This window comes from Lichenostomus cassidix, chromosome 4A (assembly GCF_008360975.1).
Source record: "Lichenostomus cassidix isolate B80296 chromosome 4A, HeHo_3.0, whole genome shotgun sequence".
Classification (NCBI taxonomy): domain Eukaryota; kingdom Metazoa; phylum Chordata; class Aves; order Passeriformes; family Meliphagidae; genus Lichenostomus; species Lichenostomus cassidix.
Window position 1 is genome coordinate 591,697 of NC_139485.1, and position 19,659 is coordinate 611,355.

Consider the following 19,659-nt stretch of genomic DNA (forward strand, 5'->3'; position numbering starts at 1 on the left):
GGTGCGGCGGCCTCTGGGCCTGCGGGCCCCAGTGCCGCGGGCGGGGGCCGGTGACAAACTTGCGGCCGCCGCACCATGCCGTGCCGCGCCGCTCGGTGTCCCGCATGGCGCGGGGGAGGCGCCTCGACCCCCGCCCGGGGCCGCCCCCGCCCCGCAGCGCTGCGCGCCCCGCGGGGTACCGAGCCGAGGGGGACCAGGCCCGGGGGGCACCCAGCGGCATCGTCGCCAGGGTGGGGGCCATACGCCCACCTGGGCTGAGCGGGCGGGTCCGCGTTCTCTCAACCGGCCCGCCCCGGCTGCGCCCGGGGACACCAAACGCCCCGCGGCCGCGCCCGGCGGTAGACACCGGGCGGAGGGTACCGGGAGGAGGGCAAGGGGGCGGAGGGCAACGGGGCTGTGGACTCTAGGGCTGGGGACATCGGGACTGCGGGCACCGGGGCTGCGTGCGCCGCGCTCGCCTTGCGCTGCCCGTCCGGCTCTGCCCGCTGTCGGGCGCCCGGCACTGCCCAGGCGTGGAGCGAGCTCCCGCCCCCGCTGCCGCCTCCTCCTCCTCCTCCATCCTTCTCCTCCCCCCGGTGTGGGAACCGGTGCCCCGGTGCGGGGTCGGGCGGGTGTGTGTGTGCGGGGCGTGTGTGCGTTGGGCTCCCCCCGTGCCGAGCCACTCCGCTCCGTGCCGTGCCGAACCCCGGGCGCGGCGGCCTCCCCCCCCCACCCCCCCGCCCCTCCCGGGGCCGCGCCGGGCGCGGAGCCCCCTCCCTCCCTCCCCGCGCTCCCTCCCTCGTTCCCTCCCCGCGCCCGCCCGTTCCCTCTCCGGACCGGCCCCCCCGCGCGGGCCGGGGCGCGCGGCACGCCGGGACCCGCAGTCCGCGGGGCGGCTCGGCGGCTCCCGGCCACGGCGGACGGACTACGGCTCCCGGCAGCCCGCGCGGCCGCGGCTCGCTCTCGCCCTCACACTCCGGCTGCCGCTGCCAGTGTCTCCTCCGCCGCCGCCGCTGCCGCCGAACCGCCGCTCGCAGCGCCCGGGGTCCGACCCGCCGCCTGGGGCAGGGGCCCGCCCCGGCCCGCCGCCCCCCGCCGCCCGCCTGCCTCGGGAAGCAGGTGCGTACCCACCGCCCCGCGCCGCCCCGCGCTGGACCCCGGCCCCCGCTGCCCGGGCACCCCGGGCCCGCGCCGCCCCGCACCCACGGCACACGGGGCAGGCAGGGGGGAGCGGGTGGCCCGACTCCCCCCTCCCCGCCGTCCGGCCGGGATCTCCATGGAAACGGTCCCGGGACACCCCCGGGGGCGGCGGTGGGGGGGGGCGGTGTGCGGGCCGGGGGGAACGGCGACGTCCTGCGGCGGGACAGCGGCGGGGGCGCGGCGGGCACTGACAGCGCCGGGCGGGGGACAGCGGGAGGCGGCGGCGGCTCCGCTCCCCGCCCCGCGACGGCGCGGCGGTGCCGCTGCCCTTCCCGGCACGGTTGCTCCTGCTTCGGCACCGGTGGCACCTGCCGCTGCCGGGGCGGTGCGGGGGGTCCCGGGGCGGTGCGGAGCGGGGCGGCCGCGGAGCGCGGCGCTCCAGGGGCGGCGGTGGGACGGCGGCGCCGGGCGCTCGTGGAGTTTGGCGGCGTGGCCCGAGCCCGCCCCGGCCGCCGCTGCGCCCGCGGCCGGTTCGGCTGCGGGTGCCTGCCGGCCGGGTGCCAGGCGGTGGCGGAAGAGCCCTCCCCGGGGGCAGCGCGGCCGCCGCCACCTCCATGTCCGGGGCTGCCCCGGTGTGGCAGCGCGGGGCCCCGGCCGCGGCCGCCGGGGCTGCGGGACGCTCCGCCGGGGAGCGGCCCTAGGGGCAACTGTTGAGCCAGGGGCTGCAGGAGCCGGCGCGGGGGAGCACGGTGGGGTCTAGCCCCCGGCGAGGCTACGGGGTGCGGGGCGAAGCCTGTGAAGCGGCCGCGAGGCCGCCGTGTCCCGGGTAAGGGGGGCTGCCTGCCCCGTGGGGCCCCGGCGGTGGCGCGGGGCCGTGGGCCGTGCCGCGGCCTCGCGGGGTTCGGGAGCGGGACGTGCCGCGCCTCGGGCGGGGGACTTGCCCGGGGAACCCCCGCGGCCCCGGCCCTGGGGCGGGCTGCAGCCGGGGCCGGGGCGGTGCCGCTCCGTGCCGACGCCCCCCGGCGCCCGGGGCGGGGCGGCGAGGGCGGCCGGTCCCCCGCCCGTGCCCACGGTGATGGCCGGGCAGCGGCAGGACCGGGCGAGGGAGGCGGCGCTTCCTGCCGCCCTCACCGGGGAGGAAACTAACCCTCCCGCGGCGGCGTGTCGGGAGGGGTCCTGGCTCCTCGGCGAGCGACATCGGTGCCCTCGTCCCAGGCTGGGTGAGGCCGGTTCAGATCAGCATCGGGAAAACGTCTTCCGGGCTAAAATAGAGACGAAGTGAGTTTCTCCTCTCGCAGAGCATCCACTCTCCAGCACCCTCATCCCGTGGAGTCTGGGGATGAGTGCCAGGACAGGGCCGGTGCATCCCGTGCCCTTTGCAGCTCCTCTGCATCTTTTTGGCCCTGTCTGCAGCAGCCTTCTCTTCCCTTTCTTCTCTTCCCTTCATTCCCTTCCCTTTCCACTCTGCTGCTTCCATTGCCCTGACCATCCTTCGGGTTTAGGCAGTCCCAGTGCCAGCACTGGCTGGAGGCTGTGTGGCGCCAGTCGAGGACACTGTCTCTATCGCTGTCACCTGGGTCTAGAGGTGCATTCCAGGTGTCAGAGCCCAGGCTCCAGCGGGGTTTGGCCTTCAGAGCTGTCCTTGGGACCTCTGGGCTCTGGAGCACCAGCCTGGCCTCCTAGGCGTGGGAGGCTGTGCTCTGATTTTGGGGTTTTGGATGATGTGCACCTTGTCAGAGGCATTTTGGAATGTTATCATCCCTTAATGGCTCTTTTTGAATCCTTAAACATTTGTGGGCTTTAGTGGGGACAGCCTGTTTGTTGAAGACAAGCCAGGGTTTAGTGACACCAGTTGTCCAGCAGCTGGGACCAATTCTCACAGCACTGCCCAGTGTAGGGCAAACTTTTATTTTTTCCTGAAATAGGGATGGATTTTCTCTTTTTTATTTCCAATTCATCGTGCTGAGGATCTATAATTACGTGTGGTGTTACTGTGTCTTTAAATCAGCTTAAGCAAATGCGTGTAGGCAAAGCCTGGCTCAGCTCCGCAGCGGCCGGGGTTGCTGTGCAGGCAGTGGGGACCAAACCCGGCTCGGGGCCGCCCTCGCCAGGTACCACTCTGCCCAGACAGCCCCAGAGGTGGCCTGGCCCATCCTCGCTGTATTTTGTGCCACTCTAGTCATTCCTGGTCTGTTCTCTTACAGTTTCTGACCTCTGCACGAGTGGTAACATAACATAGGATAGACTGTTATCTTTTTTTCCAGTTTTCTGGTTTAAATTTTTCCCCCATTGCATATTGTGTCCACTGTGAGTCCTGTGAGAGGGCCGTCATAGGTTTCTTATTTAATTTTTGATTTAATTTTTCATTTTTTGCCAGTGGTTTACTCCACAGGGTTTTCCAAAGCGGTGCTCAGAGCCGAGGTGCTATGGGCAGCGCTTGGGATTGGTGCTCACTCCAGCCCTCAGCACCTCCAATGGACACCAGATCATCACATATCAAAACAAATAGAAATCCTTGCCTGTGTTACTAGTGGCAACGAAGAATTGCCAAAGTGAACAAACTGTGGCAAGGGAAGGAGACCTGCCTGATGCTGCAGACTGTTCCATTCTGGCCCACTGGACCTCAGGAAGAGCTGCAGGGCACATCCCACCTCATTCCGCTGCTCCCGCTCCTGTCAAAGTGGCCAGCTGTACTCAGAGCTCCAAATCTCACTCAAGTTTCCAGCAGCTGACCTCCTTTTATATTTTGTAGCCATCCAGGGGATAAAACCCCCTTCCAGGCTTTGCTGCTCTGGGAATGAATGTTTCAAAGGTGTCTCCTGCGGGTGTGTTTCCAGGGTCAAAGTGCATTGCTCCCAGCCTTACGCAGCGTACCCTGGCCACAGGAGCCACATGGTGCTGTGGGAGGGCAGCCATGGCATCCTCCCCATCTCCTGCTGCCAAGGGATGTGGTAGCCTTTCTTCAGTTCCGTACTCCAAGGGTGGGAAGTCATTTTCCTTCCTCTGTGCCACTGGCCCACTCAATGCCAGCGTGGACGGGGCACCACGACTGGGCAGCATTTACTGTGTCCATAAAGGCTTTGGAGCAGCTGAGCTGCACCAAGTGACCTGCAGTTAGATCCCTGGAGCCAGCTCATGCCATGGCTGCCACTCATGCAGGGGGAAAGGCAAAGCTGATGTTCTCCCTTCAGTGAACCTGTGCCATCGGGTGTGCTCCTGTTGCCAGCAGTGGAGCGCAGTGCTGCTTGTTGTTGGGTCTTTGCTCAGTGCTCTCCCACCTAGGCTGGGGATGATGTGCCTGCCCAGAGCCCAGGCAGAGAGAATCCTTGTGCTGCAGGGGTTGAGGAGACTGGCTGCTGGTGTTTCAGTACCTGTCATCTCACACCTGCCTAGGTGGAGTGCAGTGGGACGGTGTCCATCTCTTGGTGTTTAGCTGGCATGGAGAAGAGGAAGGGTAAGCGCCTTGAAATCCAAGTGGTTTTAGTAGCTGGAAATACACAGAGCAGAAAAATACATGGAAAGCCTCTTTTGGTGGATCAAGGCAGCATGGTCCTACAGAGGGATGGGTTTTCACTGTAGAGAAGTGATTGACACAGGCTATCACTGGGAGGAGCAGGGAAAAGCCCCCTTCCAGCACTGGTAGGCCTGGTTCCACTGCAGGTGCTGTAAGGTGGATGCTGTAGGAAGTCATGGCTCTGGTTAATCTGATCAAAGTGAGTTAGACCGGGCGGCAACGTGGTTGCAACATCTGTGAGGGTAAACACCAACAGCACCAAACTCCCCAGTGAGAAGCAAACCCTTGGCTATCCGTGACTGGCAGGCTGGTGCCAGCCCAAGAAGTTGCTTTACGTGTTTGCCAATGTGAGCACTTGAGGAGCTGAGGTCAGGGACCTGATCAGGCCAAGGGATCACTGTCACTGGAAGAGGAAGGTGGCTTGCGGCAGGATGGCTTCAGAATCTACTTTGCAACCCTTTTGCTGCGTTAATGCTGGGGTGGGAGGTATGAGTGTGAGGGGCATGCTGCAGGAAACAATTAGGCAGCCTCACTTCAGGCAGCTCAGGCTGGGATCCCCAAGTGCCAGGGAACAGACAGGGTTTAACAGGGGTCAGGATGGAGATGGCATCGGCTTAATTCTTGTCAGCAATTCGAGCTGGTAGGTGAATGCCGGAGCCTGTCCTGGAACCCTGGCTCAGCCTGCCCTGAAATGATAGTTGTCTTGGCACTGCTGGGTTTTCATTGCGAGAAGGATTTGTGTAGAGATAATGGTTAAAAAATATCCATTCCTGAAGAACTTCATCTCAGGAAACTTGTTTTCATCACTGTACAGCAGTATTTCAGAAGAGTAATTTCTTGACTTAATCCAAGGGAGCTTCCATGTGTAGCCAAGTCATCGCTAACCTGAGTAAAAGCAAGCTTTCACTGCAAGGAACACATCTGCTTTGCTTTTCCTGGAGCCTGGAAGAGGCAGGTTTGTAGAGTAGCATTGTTTCCTTTTCAAAACTATGAGATGTATTGCCTTAATGAACAAAATCCCCTTTTCTTTTAATTCACCATATTAGTTTCACGGCAAACCTCTCCGAGAGCTTGTCATTGGCAGTGAGCATGTTCAGCACCTTCCTTGCTCACAGCTGTTGGGGCACATTTTGTTTTGGGAGGTGAAGGTGCTTTAATACTGTATGAGCTTCCCCACGCAGAATGCCTCGATGTTCTTACTTCATTCTAAACTCGTTTTCTTTGGCGTTAATTAGAATTGGCTGAGCACCTATTTAGCTAAATCAAAATAAGACTGTGGTTTTGTATACACTTCCTTTGGCAGACGTTGTGGATTAAGTAGAGTCTGTGCCAGGCTGTGCCCTCTCTCCCTCTTGGTGAAGCTGATCTAGGAGCTGGTATGGGTTAAAAGCAGTCCAGCCAGGAAAAAAAGGAAAAAGGGTTTTAAACAGAGATCAACTCCCTGGTCAAGTTTACTGGGATACTGCAGGGCTTCAGCAACATGACTGAAGGGGTGAGGGGAGAGAAGTGCTTCAACAGTTTCTCAACAGCTTCTTCTGCTCGAAGACAGGCATGTGAAGCCATGCCCTAGTTGTGTTCTCCAAGGGTTTCCTATGAGTTTAATTACATCCCTTTAATGTCGCTTCCAGCTGCACCAGTGTAGATGGGAGATCTGCTCAGTTTCCTTGTGCCGACTCGGCTAACAGTCTTCTGACCCAGGGAGGCTGCAGTTGCCCTTTCTGGTTCAGTGTTGTGTCGGGAGGCTGCTCATCCCTACATTTCCCAATAAACTTCCTGGTCTGCCTTCTTAAGGATGCTGTTGCTCCACTGGTTTGTGCTTGAACCCACATCTGGTGGTTGGCCCCTGTTTTATTCCTTCTCTGAATTCATATCTGGATTCTTTTCTGTTCTTCGTTCCCTGCGAAATGCCTGTCTTTGGCATGTGTCCCACCTTGTCCGTAGAGGACAGAGGCCAAGAATCCACGAAACAGTGTTGATCTCTGTTGCTGTGTCCTCCCAGCTCTCCTCATGCTGGCTCTTTTGACCAGCTCTTACTCAAGCACTCCAAATGTGCTGTTTCTCCCTGCTCCTCGTAGCACCCTGTTATCACTCCTCCCTTGCCAGACCTATTCTGGGGTCATGCCTGATCTCTGCTTGTCCCCAGCTCCACATCGTGCAGCCACACGCATCCCCTTCCCCTACTGCACAGAAGGTCCCTTTTGATTCCTCCTGAAACCTCTGTCCTGCTGCTGTGCTTGGGGGCAGAACCTTCCTCCTCCCCTTCTTTCAGTTTAGCCTAAGATGGTGAAATCCCCGCAGATTGTTTGTTCCCCTATTTCCTTTATGTTGCATTTCTCTCCAAGCATCGAAAGACTCCTCCCCTTCCTGCTCCAAGCCACCTCGTTCTCTTTGGGTATGACCCTGCTTTCTGCCTCGGCGTCTGCCCGTCTCCCCCATCACTATTGAGGATTTCTCCTGTCTCACAGAGTGTGTTTTTAGCAGGTTTCTCCTCTTCCCCCGACCTCTGATTTCCATACACTGTTTGCTCACTTGTGCCCTTGTACGTGCAGATGGGTCCGTTGCTTTCTCTTTGGCACACCAGCTGCCTTGCCCCCGTTTCTCCCGTCTGCTTGGCCCTTTTTTCCTCTCCGGAGGATCCCCACTGGCACGTTCAGGCTGTGGCAAGGACACCCAGCAGCAGCTGCATTCAGAGGAGCTGCTCAGTCCCATGGCTTGTCCCTCGAGCTGTTGGCCGGCAGGTCCCTGTGTGGCTCTTTTCATGTCACAAGCTGCTGCTTGTCCCGTGCAGAGCTGATGTCGCCAGGAGTTTGTCAGGGAAAAGACAACCGACAGAGATTTGGGATCACGTGCTGCTTCCAGCTAATTCCCACTCCCACCACTGCACTGAGAGCGTTGCCGTGGCTCTGTGCCTGCTTTACCTCCAGGGCTTAGTATTTCCCTGAACCTCCTCGACAGCATTTCTCTCCCTTTTGCAGTCAATCCTGCTTGGTTTGGCTGAGTCCACTTGTTAGCACAGGAGATCCTCTCTTCCTCCTCTGCCTTTTCCCTGGAGCAGCAGAGCTTCTTAATGCTCCGACACCCAGCGCTGCACAATTGGCTGCAATGCTCTCCTCTGAAAGCTCCACCCAGCTGACAGTGCCTCGTGGATGCTCCCAAATCTCTGGATTCCCTCATGTTTTCCACCTGTAACTCCAAAGAAAACCAGCACCTTCTTCATGGAAGGAGGGCATAAACCCTTGGCAGCACCATTGGCAAACCTCTGCTCCCTCCAGGGTCCCTCAGTTGAGGAGAGACCCTCCTTTGAAGCTTTGCCCCTAGACCTGCCATGGGCTACTTTAGGAGAGTCCTGTGCAGCCTTGAAGTTTCAGTGCTGTAAAAGACCTTCACCTTCTACAGCTCTGCCTGGCATCTTCTGGTGCTGGAGGTTCTTCTGGAGGGAGAAGAAAAGTGGGGGGAGCGTTTCAAACGATGTATGAGTGTGTGAAGACACTTGTGTGAAATTCTCAGGGTAGCCAGTGGCTTTTTGGCAATAACATTGTTTAATGAGAGGATGAGTGGACAGTGGATTCTGTCCAAAGACACTGCTAATTCGTCCTAGCCCTCTTCCAGACCTATGGCATCCCAGGGCGTTGTTCCCCATCTGCCTGGCAGCAAAGCTGGGGATGAGTTTTCCAGAAGCACGGTTGAATCGATCATCCTGGGGAGAGTTCCCAACCCTCTGTTTCCCTTTTGCAGGCAGAGTGGCCCCTCGAGCCCCAGCAGGTCCCAGAGGGTGAGGAACAGCTGTCATGATCTCTACGGCACCTCTCTACAGCGGGGTGCACAACTGGACCAGCACGGAGCGGATTCGCATGTGCGGCCTCAACGAGGAGAGGTGAGGTGCGTGGGCAACAGGCAGGGGAAAGGAGGGATGAGAAAGCCAGTTAGGGATCTGGAGAGGCTGTGAGAAGGGAGCTGGTGCTGAGTCAGTCCCTTTTTACTGGGGTCTAAAATGGCCTGAGGTGCAAATGAGCCACAGAGAGGAGTTGGATATATAGGATATGATGGCATTCCAAGAGGGTCCCCATGTCCCACGCTCCAGTGAGAAGTGTGCTGGAGGTCTCGGCAGAGGAGCTGTTGCCCATGTGTAGTATGTTGCCCCCACAGCTTTTATGGTGATGAGGCCAAGTTGTCTGCATGTGCTATTAGCTTCACCAGACCTGTGCTCTCAATGGCCAAGGAAGGGAAGGAGCTTGAATTAAAAGTTTTTGGTGTCCCAGCAGGGTTTGTGCCAACCAAATGATCAGATGGGAGAGTTGTGACATGCCACCAAACAGGAGATTAGGGAGGATTAGTGGCTGGGAGACAGGATCGATCAAGCCAAGCTCTGTGGCTTTGCATTGCCTGTTCATTCCTGTGGCTCAGGGGTCTTGTTCTCAGAACCGCCTAGTTTGTGGCTTCCTGAAGGCCGCCGTGTCTGTTCCATGCGTTTGCCAAAGCCAGGGAAGTTTTATGTGCACAGAGGCAGCATGTGGCTGTCCTTCCTGGCCGAGAGTGCCGAGGGTTTTGGCGGGCATCCCCCGAGGCCGGTGCAACAGCGGTGGGCAGGGACGAGCCCCAGCTCTGGCTTGGGCAAAGCTGATCTGCCGCCCGCAGCACTGCTGGGCGCCCTGTGTCCCGCAGATAAGGGCTGCGATGGCGATACCCGCCGAGCCTCTCGGCGCTGCTCCGAGCTTACAATAGACGTCAAATTTTGAGGTGTCTGGGCAGGGCGGGGAGCTGCGGCCGGGCGCTTTGCCGTCTCTGATTCCCATCTCATTCCGGGCACCGCTTGGGCACCGTCTCTGCGGGTGGCATCACGCACTGCCCCCGGGAGGAGCTCCGGCAGGGCTGGGCGGAGACCACGCGCCGCCCTCAGGGCTGCCCCGGGGCAGCCGAGGGGAGCTGGGCAGGGGACTCCCGCCGCCTCTGCGGGTAGCGGCGGGCGAGCGGCGGGCGAGCTGCGGGCCGGGAAGCGCCAGGAATCTCCGGGAAGCGCCGGGAGTGCCGTGCCCGGGCGGACCCCGCGGGGCCGCGGGCGGGCGGGCGGCTGCGCTCGGGCGCCCCCTTGCGCTCGGCCCCGCTCCGCTCCGGCTCCGAGGCGACCGCACCGGACCCGGGACCCTCGGGACCCTCGAGACCCCCTCCCGCTCCGGCCTCTCGATCGCTCACCCCCCGCCGCCGGCTGCGCTGAGGCGGCTCGGCCCCGGCTGCCATCCGTGCCCCGCGGCCTGTGACGGGCGGGCCGGGGATCCCTGCGAACGCGGGAGCCCCTGAAGGGACCGACCGGGCTGGGTGGATGGCACGGAAACAGCCCCAGGCAGGGTCCCGGCGCTGGGGCTGAGGCAGCCCGGAGCAGCGTTCCAATGACGGGGGAACAGAGCAGCGTCGTGGTGCAGAGGATATGGAGCAGGTTCCTGGCACTGGGGGTATGGAGCAGAGTCCCAGAGCTGAGGCAGCCCAGAGTGGAATCCTCGTGCTAGAGCTATGTATTGGGGTCCCAGCACTGGGGGTGCAGAGCCCAGAGACAAATCTTGTGCCCATAGCTTGTGTCTGTGACTATTGTGAAAGCCCAGGATGTAGGGAGCAAATTCAGCCAAAATTATGTCATCAACAGAATCCAAACTTGATCTGTTTTGTCCTGGCACCAGCAGTTTGTCCCAATGTTCCTGAAACACCAGGGAAGTGCTGTCTGGTGAATACCAACAGGGAAGGAGTGTCCCGAGGAGGTCACAGTCCTTGTCCTGAATCCAGGCTTTCCACTGAGGAATCACATTCCAGAGACAAAGGGTCCAGACATGCTGACCAGCAAAACATGGCACATCAGGATGGTCATGGACATCCACTGCTCCTGTCCAGGCTTCCTGAGCCCTGAGAGCTTTGGCACCGGAGGGAGATCCCCACTGGTAGCTAGGTTGGGCTGGAGGTCCTGGGGCAGGGAGCAAGCAGGAGGAATGGGAATGAGGAGGTGCCTGTGGAGGAAGAGACAAGCAGGATGAGACTCACGGGAGGATGGAAAGGTGTGGTGGGATATAATGGGAAACTGAGGGGGCAGGAGTAGGTGCATGGCACCAGGCTGTGACACTGGAGAAGGTTGGGCTGGCCCGTGGTGAGGCTGGGTGGCCATGGGTGAGGAAGGTGCAAAGCTGCTCCACTGTCCCACATGAGGACAGGGAGGGGTGGGATGCTGTGAGGGTATTTTGGGGTTTCATAATGCTGTGTCTTCTTCCTCACCTAGGAGAGCCCCCATTTCTGATGAGGAGTCTAAAACGAGCAACTCCCAGCACTTGGGATCTCAGGAGTTTTGTGTCAGCAGCAGCCTTTCCGAGGTGAGTTCTTTGCTTGCACAGCTGAGTCCAAGAAGGCCATTCCCTAATGGTATAAGCCAAGCAGGAGCATTTTCCCTAATGGATTCCATGGGCTCCTTCTTGAGAGGGATGCAGTAAGGCAAAGCTGTGCTCTCCTTTGGGCAGGGCTGTTTGTTGCTTCTGCCTCTGTGTTCTGAGTGGGCAGATCCTTCCTCCTTCCCTGGGTACCACTTGCACAGCTGCTGGAAACACCTTCTCCATTCTTGTTGCAGGTGGAGCTCACAGCAGTCAGCAGTGGTGGCAGCAGTGCCCAGGGGCTGGATGCTGATGGCAAGGTGGAGAAAAAGCTTGGACCCAAACTGGAGGAGCAGCCATCTGATCCCAACCCAAACCCGGAGCGTGTGGGAAAGACTGTGACAGATGATGCCCTGGGCCCTCTGGCAGTTCAGGGGGATGGCAGAGGGCAGGAGCCAGCAACCCCCAGAGCTGTGGAGCAGGAGAGCAGTGGTGCTGATGCTGCCTGGACACCGGCAGATCCTCCCAGCGACAAGCAGGCTGATGCTGCCCCAGCCTGCTCCGTGGCTCCAGCGAGTGAGCCTGCTGGGAACGAGAAAGCCCCCCCAAGCACTGCAGCACAAGGGCCAGGTGTGCTGGCAGAAGGGACGTTGTCTGTGGTTGTCTCCAGCTGCAACACCTCTGCCTCCACTCCCGCCACCTTCACATTGAACAGGGTTTGCTTCCCCCCCTCTCAGGCCCCTGCTATGCAAAAGCTGCCCCTGTCCTTCCAGGCTGGGGCTGTGCTGAGCCCGAGCCAGTCACTGGTGTACATCCCCCCGCCCAGCTGTGGGCAGCCGCTCAGTGTGGCCACACTCCCAGCCACCCTGGGGGTCTCCTCCACCCTCACCCTCCCTGTCCTGCCTTCCTACCTGCACGAGCGTTGCCTTCCAGGCATTATCGCTTCCCCAGAGCTGCGTTCCTACCCTTACACCTTCTCTGTCACCAGGCCCTTGGCTTCGGATGCCAAAGTGGTGTCTGTGGAGGTGAATCAGCTCAGCTGCCCACCGCCCTCAGGTGGAAGCGGTGCCCAGGCTGTGTCTGAGAGCTCTCCCTTGTCCAGTGCTGGCCCATCCCTGCCCTCCAGCCAGGCTCCACCAGCAGCACCGGGTGGGAGCGTTGCTCCCTCCTCTGGCACTGCCGTGCAGGCCAGAGCCCCAGCAGCTCCCGAGCCACATGCACCGGGGGCTGCCACTTCCCTGTCTCCTCTGAAATCCCCTCCCCAGCTGGAGCGTGAAATGGTCTCATCCCCAGAGTGCAGTGAGATGCCTCTTGATCTCTCCTCCAAATCCAACCGCCAGAAACTGCCTCCATCCAGCCAGCGCAAGACCCCCCCCATGCCCATCCTCACCCCTGTGCACACCAGCGGCAAAGCGCTGCTCACCACCGTCCTCTCCAAGTCCCAGCGTGCAGCACAGGCTGCGGGCAGCAGTGTCACCTCGTGCCTCGGCACCACCCCGCCCTTGGTCATCTTTCCTGAGTTCCTGCGCAACGGCGAACAGGGCTCCTGGGTGAAGAACACCACACTCATCAGCACCATTCCCGGCACTTATGTTGGTGTTGCCAACCCGGTGCCAGCCTCACTGCTGCTCAGCAAGGACCCTGGCATGAGCCTCAGCAGGGACCCACGTCACCTGCCCAAGCAGGAGCCCATCTCCATCATTGACCAGGGCGAGCCCCACGGTGCCGGTGTACCCTGTGGGAAGAAAGCCAACCAGGTCAGCACAGAAGGACAGCAGGATCCTGCCAGGAGACTTCTTCATGGCAGAGTTGCTTCAGGAGCTCCTTTGTGTCAGTCCAAGGACATCACCACCTGGAATCCCATCCAAGGAAGTGTGTACCCACGATGCCCCGTCAATGGAAAACCTTCCAATCCTCAGCTTCTGCCTCTAGGCTGGTCTCCCTACCATCAAACCCCGCTGCTTTCCATTGGTATCTCCACGGCAGGACAGCTGCCCCCGAACCAGAGCAGCCCCTGCAAGCCAGCTGGGGCAGGTGAGCTCCCGGCGTTCCCAAGTGTGCAGCCCGCCGAGCCCAGCGCAGCTGCCCAGAGCCTGCCGGAGGGGTTGCCCCGGCTCCCGCCTCAGGAACAGGATGCTGTAGCCAAGAGCAAGAGCTGCCGGGCCTTGCCCAAGCCCTACGAGGAGCCGGCCAACCCGGCCCCACTGGAGGCAGGTCCAGCTATCCAGACCAGCGCTTTGGATGGGAAAGGGGGGAAGGGGAAACTGGACAGCACTCCAAAGAGTCAGGAGTGCACTCAGCCAGAGGCTGACTCCAGTCAGGAGGGCAACACACAGACTGAGACTCCCCAGGGGAGCTGTAGCCTCAAACAGTCAGATGCAAAACTCAAAAAACAAGTTTTAGCAGCGTATTTGTCACATGACCTGCCCACAGGTGGGCAGCAGGGCCTGCGGATGGTGCCAGAGGTGCCCACAGATGGCCAGCGCAAGGAGCCGGGCTGCGAGGGCTCCCAGGAGCCACCAGCCACGGAGCCCCTTCCATGTGTGCAGCAGGTGGATCTGTGCAGGGTCAAGAAGGAGCGAGTGGAGTGTGATGTGTCCTTTCCATCTGTGACCTGCCTGCGGGCCGGAGCGGCTCCCCAGGCCTTTGCCGAGGCCAAGCTCAAAGGAATGGGGCAAATCAAGCAAGAGGGCAGCACACGCTGCAAGGCCAAGCGGCAGCATGATGGGGACACCAGGCAGGGCCACAAGAGACTGAAGTGCCAAGGCCAGGATGGCGAGGAGTCCCCAAGCAAATCGGGAAACCGGAGCATGCATGGGCGGAAGGTGCGTGGAATGAGCTGGGACTCTGGGTCAAGGCGGAGATGGGGCTGGAGGAGAGGAGGGAGCTCTCATGGGGAGACAGCTGAGGGCACAGGGCTTTCTACCTGTGCTCATGGGCATTGCCTGGCTGCGGGGGAATATACCTGTGCTGCAGGTTGTCCAGGGCAAAAATGGATCTGGAGCGTCAAAACCGCTGGAGGGCACCAGTGAAATCAGTAGGGATAGAGTTTTGTCCTTTCTGTAGTGCTCCAGCTCAGTCAGTCGGAAGCTACAGCTTCAGCCTGTGTTCTCCCTTCACAGTGGCAAAAACACCATGACAATCCGCATGAGCTTGGCAAGCGGGAAGTACGGGAAGGCCGAGGCGGCCTGGGTGCCATCACGGATCACAACAGCCTCAGGGTAAAGCGCAAGCGTAGGAGGCCAGCGAAGACTGAGTGCCCATCTCCGGCTCACCGCAGAGACAGCCACGAGGAAGGTACTCTCGGGAATGGCAGTGGGTTCCTGCAGAGTCAGGCTGCCTGAGGGGCCAAACTGCTGCTCCCCTGAAGCCTAATGGCCTCTGGAGCTGGGTTGGGATCCAAAATAGAGCTGCACCATGATCACACTTGCAGAATGGAGAAGGTTGGGAGGGATCTTAAAGCTCATATTATTCCACCCACTGCCATGGGCAGGGGCACCTTTCACTCCAATCCCTGTCGGAGCTGTCCTTGGATGTCTCCAGGCATCCCCCACCTCTCTGGAGAACTTGTGCCAGTGTTTTACCATGCTCATTGTCAAAAACTTCTTCCCTATATCAAATCGAAACCAACCTCTTCTTTAAAGCCTTGTCCCATCGCAGCAACCCCTGCTATGGGGACACTGCGCTGCCCTTTCCACATCACAGGTCTGTGATCTCTTTTCTCAAGGCTTGGTTTTCCTCACAGGTTACTTGGAGAAGAAGCCCAAGAACAACTTTCGGGATTTCATTCCAGTGGTGCTGAGCAGCCGGACGCGCAGTCAGTCGGGTGAGTTGGTGCTTGGGCTCCTGGTGACAGTCCTGGTTGGACTGGGAGCATTCCCTTTTCATGTGGCCTTGTCCCTGCATTTTGTCCTGCTTTGAGGCTTTGCCTTGTGGATCCTCTTGGCTTTTTGTTAGCTAGAAATCCCACTTCTTGCAGGAAGCATTGCTGGCTCTTCTGCTGGTGTGACAGGAGAGTGTGATGTGAGTGGTCAGGAGATTTTACCATTGTTGGAGGAGGATCAGGAAGAGGAGGAGGAGGAAGAGGAGGAGGAGGAGGAGGAGGAGGAGGAGGAGGAGGAGGAGACATCCTTGAAACATCGCAAGCTACGCAAATCCCACAGGACTTCCCGCTGCCACAGCCACAGGGACAGGGACAGGTCTGTGTCTGAGAGGAGCAGCTGTCACACAAGGAGGACCCGGGAGCTGCCCTGGAGAGCAGAATCACCCAGGCAGCTGTGGGAGCCCAATGAGGAGGAAGAGGAGGAGGAAGAGGATGGCCACATCAAAAGGAAGAAAAGGAGACGGCAGAAAAGTCGGAAATACCAGACAGGGGAATATCTGACTGAGCGGGAGGAGGAGCAAGTGGGATATCCCCACCGAAGGCGGAAATCCAAAGCAGGTACAATCTGGGAAGGGGGTTCTGGTACTAAACTGGAGACCAGCATGGGAATTTTTTGTTTTGTTACATGTGGAATTTTTGGGGGATTTGGTTATCAGGGCTTTTTTTTTGTAATTATGAAACTCCCTCACTTTTAATGACTTGGTGGCCACAGCATGGGCTGCTTCAATCAAACAGCTCTTCATTCAAAAACATTTACAGTAAATTCTGGAGCAGTAAACAGCGATTTATGTGGCTAATTAGACACTGATCTTACCCTTGGATTAAGACAGAGGGCATGGGAAAACGAGAATGGAATGAGGTAGCACAGTGGAATATTTCTGGACAAGCAGGGCCCCTGGGAGCCATGCTCAGCATTCACAGCTAACGTGGGGGGATGTGGAGCCATCCCGATTCAACTGGGCTGCTCTTGGCTTTGTCTTGCTTTATGAGAACAACTTGCAGACTTGCACCAGGGAGCATGAGGGTGAGAGGATGAGCAAGGGTGCAGTGATGGGGGAACCCCCTCTGTGGTTTGCAGGTGTGAGGAGGAACACTCTGTGCCCATCTGTGCCCACTTCTGCTCTGCCACTTCTACACCTTCCCCTGCCACTGCCAGACCATCTGTGAAACCTAAATTTGTGATGAGCTTGTCCCTGAGGGCAGCAGTCCCTGCGGTTCTCTCCCTGTGCAGGGACAGATGAGGCTCTGGGATCTGTCCAGCGGTGCACAGTGGCTCGTAGCTGTATCCAGGTTCACACAGGTGACTTTGGGGGGAAAGTTGTCATGGGCAGCATTTGTGCCAGCCCTCCACATGCTTGGGCTGTGCTCTTGGAGGGCATGAGGTGGACAAGGCCCTGTTTCCCTCTGCCACATCTGAGCTCTGACTGGCACTTCTCAGGAGAGGTGGAGGTGCTGCTGTAATGCTGTGGGGAGCAAAGGTGGCTGCTGTTCTCCCAGTGTTATATCTGCTCCAGCACAGTGTTACACTATCCTGCCATGTCTGGGAGCCTCTGTCAGACCAGGAACAAAGTTTCAAGTCTCGGCAACTCATGGGCATTCTCAGGATGCTTCCTGTTCTGTACAGGAGCCTGGAAGGAGCTTTGAGTGCAGCAGTATTCAAGAGGGTTTGCCTAGCAGCTTTACCACATATGTTAAGAATATCTGTCTGTCTGTCCAATTTCCCTCAGGGGCTGTTTACTCAGCCCTCGGATAGGGGACCTGCTGTAATTTGGATTCACAAGTTGTGGCCTGGAGCCACCTCCAGTGGCAGTGGAGTCCTGACATTCTCTCCGTGCTGTGCAAAGTCCTTTCTTCTGTCTCTTTTTAACTGATCTCTTACTCATTTCATGGAGTTTCCGTAAGTCTCATGCTACAGGATTGGGTGAGCAGGATTCCTTCATTCAGCTGATCCACCCTTTCAGGATTTTTGCAAATTTTGGTCACATCCTTCTCCACGTTCTGCTCTCTGATCCTACACTGAGTATTCCCAGCCTCTCTTGCAGGGCGGTATCTCCACCCCTGCATCATTTTAGTTGCCTTTCCCATTCCAACTCCATTTTTCCTGAGGTATGCAGACCAGAACAGCATGACAGTACCCAAGCTGTGCTGGCTTTGAGATTTTATTTGTGGTTCTGCCATGATATCTTGGCTGAACTTGTTTTTCTGTACAAATTTTGTGATCCCCACTTTGTAGCAATAATTTGACTTAAGTGGAAATTATGTGTGGTGCTTGACATAGAGAATTCAGAGTTTCAGTATAGCATGGAGTCTGAAGATGCTGCTCCTGGAGATCTACAAAACCTACCGTGGCACTGGAAGCAGCAGTATCCCTAAGAGTTGTCAAGTTTTGTTACTGGAGTTTATCGTCTTGGTCCCATGAACCAACCCATTGGATATCTCCCAGATCCACACCTAGAAAGGAAATGTTTTTTTCCAAACAAAATGCCCAAAGCTGCAGAGAGAGCTGGACTTGAGGGACTCCATTTCTTAGATAAAAGGAAGAAATTCTTCCCTGTGAGAGGGGTGAGGCCCTGGCACAGGTTGCCCAGCTAAGCTGTGGCTGCCTCATCCCTGGGGCACCTGCACTGTGAGGTTCAGGCCATAGAGTCCAGAATGGTTTGGGTTAGAAGAGACCTTAAAGCTCATCCAGTTCCACTCCCTGCTGTGGTCAGGGACACTGTCCACTAGACCAGGGTGTTCCAAGCCCTGTCCAACCTGGCCTTGGACACTTCCAGGGATCGGGCAGCCACAGCCTCTCTGATTTCTGTGCAGCTCTCAGAGATGGGCAGCTTGTCTTGCTGGTGGCAGAGGTCTGAGTGATCTACAAAAGCTCCTCATTCACATTTCCCCTTTAGATTGTAGACACCGGAAGCAGAAGGAGTCTGGGAAGGGCAAAGGCACAGAGCTACAGCTGAGGAGCAGGCTATCCCCATCTCCCCAGAAATCTCAAGGACGGACGGACTTTCGGAATGGGTTCTTCCTGGAGCACTCCGACAGCTCTCCTGTCCAAGAAGAGCTGGAGAAACCATCAGGAAAACGCAAATGTAAAACCAAACACCTGGCAGGGATCTGTGATGAGGGGAAGGTATGGCTTGAATGGATGATGGAAACACGGGATGGGGAGAAGAGGGAGAAGGGCACTCCCATGAGTCATGGCCACATGTGCCAAGGAGCTATATTCCTTTCTTTCCCAGGGGAAAGGCTGCTGCAACCAGCCTAAAATGTGCTCTCCGAAGAAGCCCCAGGACTTGTGGACAGTTTGTAAGTCCCATCGGGCCAGCCCGGGGAGTTCCCCTGAATTGCCCCCAGCCCAGAATGTTCCTCCTGGAGCTCGGCGGCTGATTGTGAACAAGAACGCAGGGGAAACACTCCTGCAGCGAGCAGCTCGCCTGGGCTACAAGGTGAGTCCTGTGCCCTCCTGCATGTGCTCCTGCTGCCCCACCTGGGCTGCTTGTCACAGCCATGCTCTTGTTGTGCAGGATGTGGTGCTGTACTGCCTGCAGAAGAAGAGCAGTGATGTGAACCACCACGACAACGCAGGGTACACAGCCCTGCACGAGGCCTGCGCGCGTGGCTGGATCGACATCCTGCACATCCTGCTCCAGCACGGCGCCAATGTCAACTGCAGCGCCCAGGATGGCACCAGGTGAGCTGGGGGGCACACCAGGCTAGTGTGGGGTGAGGGAGCAGGATGGGTTCTTCAGGTGGGTCATCCCTAAATGATCTTAACCCAAACCAGAGCATTTCTTTAGCCAGCTGCCAGTCTCTTTCTGCTTCTGCCCTTGCAGGCCTGTCCATGATGCAGTAGCGAATGATAACCTGGAAACCATGTGGCTTCTCCTTTCCTATGGTGCTGATCCCACTCTGGCCACGTACTCTGGGCAGACAGCAGTGAAGTTGGCCACCAGCGATGTGATGAAGCGCTTCCTCTGTGGTAGGTGCTAGTCCTGGGGTCACAGTGCTCCTGTCCTTCCCCTCTGGCAACGTACATGGCCAAATCTGTATGTCAAAGGGCTTGAGCAGAAGATGACTCAGCCTTTAGCTCTGTCATGTCACACAAACAAGTTTTTGCTACCCAGACTTTAATTATAGAATTGCATCTCTTTCCTGTAGAAAAAAGTCACTTTTCAGTTTTCAGTGTGCAAGGAGCGGTGCTATGGTCACACAATTAAAGACAGTGCTCTGCTTGGAGATGCTGTTCCACAGTCTCTGGTTCTACTGCCTAAGTGAACAGATTTTTGTTGCCAAAAAACACCGCCTTTTATGTGAGAAGATCCCTGCGCAAATGCTGCTGCTGGCAGAAAGGGCCATTTTGGATCCCTATGGCTGTGTTTGGTGCCATTTGTGTACACGCAAGACAAGTGTTGTGGCTTGTCAGCAACAGCAAGGAAGGGACAGCCAGAAGTGATTCCCAGACAGAGACAAGACAGAAAATCTCCAGTGCTGAAAAAACTGTTTGCCCACAGCCTGTGTGAGCTCCTCCAGGCTCAACTACTCAAACAGATTTGGAACTCAGGAGTGCTCTAAGAATCTTTCTTTCCAAGCCACTTCACACTGTCTGTTTTCTCTTTTCATCTCTCATTTTCTGATTGGGGGCCTGGGGTGGTACCCCCTCCTGAGTGGGGACACTCTTCCTGCAGCCATGGCTTAGCTTTTGCTGTAATGCCCAAGTGGGAAAAGCAGCAGGGGTGAAGCAGCTCCCCCTGGATCTGTGGATATGCACACCAGGATGATGGTTTGAGCCATTAACCCTCTCAGTTTTC

General features: G+C 58.1%; 1 protein-coding gene across 6 annotated transcripts in view; it reads left to right on the top strand.

Moving 5' to 3' along the window:
* Window positions 1-976: 976 nt before the first annotated feature.
* Window positions 977-19,659, top strand: part of BCORL1 (BCL6 corepressor like 1) — a 67,972-nt gene continuing 49,289 nt past the window's right edge. For 2 of the 6 annotated variants that reach the window (XR_014852142.1, XM_085059925.1), the window contains exons 1-11: window positions 977-1,098; window positions 8,369-8,507; window positions 10,890-10,980; window positions 11,232-13,799; window positions 14,097-14,271; window positions 14,720-14,800; window positions 14,954-15,415; window positions 17,752-17,981; window positions 18,091-18,297; window positions 18,376-18,542; window positions 18,685-18,830. Coding sequence is in view for 4 of the 6 variants with exons in the window: in XM_085059925.1 (XP_084916051.1) it covers window positions 8,422-8,507; window positions 10,890-10,980; window positions 11,232-13,799; window positions 14,097-14,271; window positions 14,720-14,800; window positions 14,954-15,415; window positions 17,752-17,981; window positions 18,091-18,297; window positions 18,376-18,542; window positions 18,685-18,830 (4,213 nt within the window). In the remaining 2 variants the exon portion in view is untranslated. Of the gene's footprint in view, window positions 1,099-2,208; window positions 5,589-8,368; window positions 8,508-10,405; window positions 10,672-10,889; window positions 10,981-11,231; window positions 13,800-14,096; window positions 14,272-14,719; window positions 14,801-14,953; window positions 15,416-17,751; window positions 17,982-18,090; window positions 18,298-18,375; window positions 18,543-18,684; window positions 18,831-19,027; window positions 19,634-19,659 lie in introns of those variants that run through there. The other 4 variants (XR_014852143.1, XM_085059928.1, XM_085059926.1 and 1 more) reach the window with 4 other exon arrangements.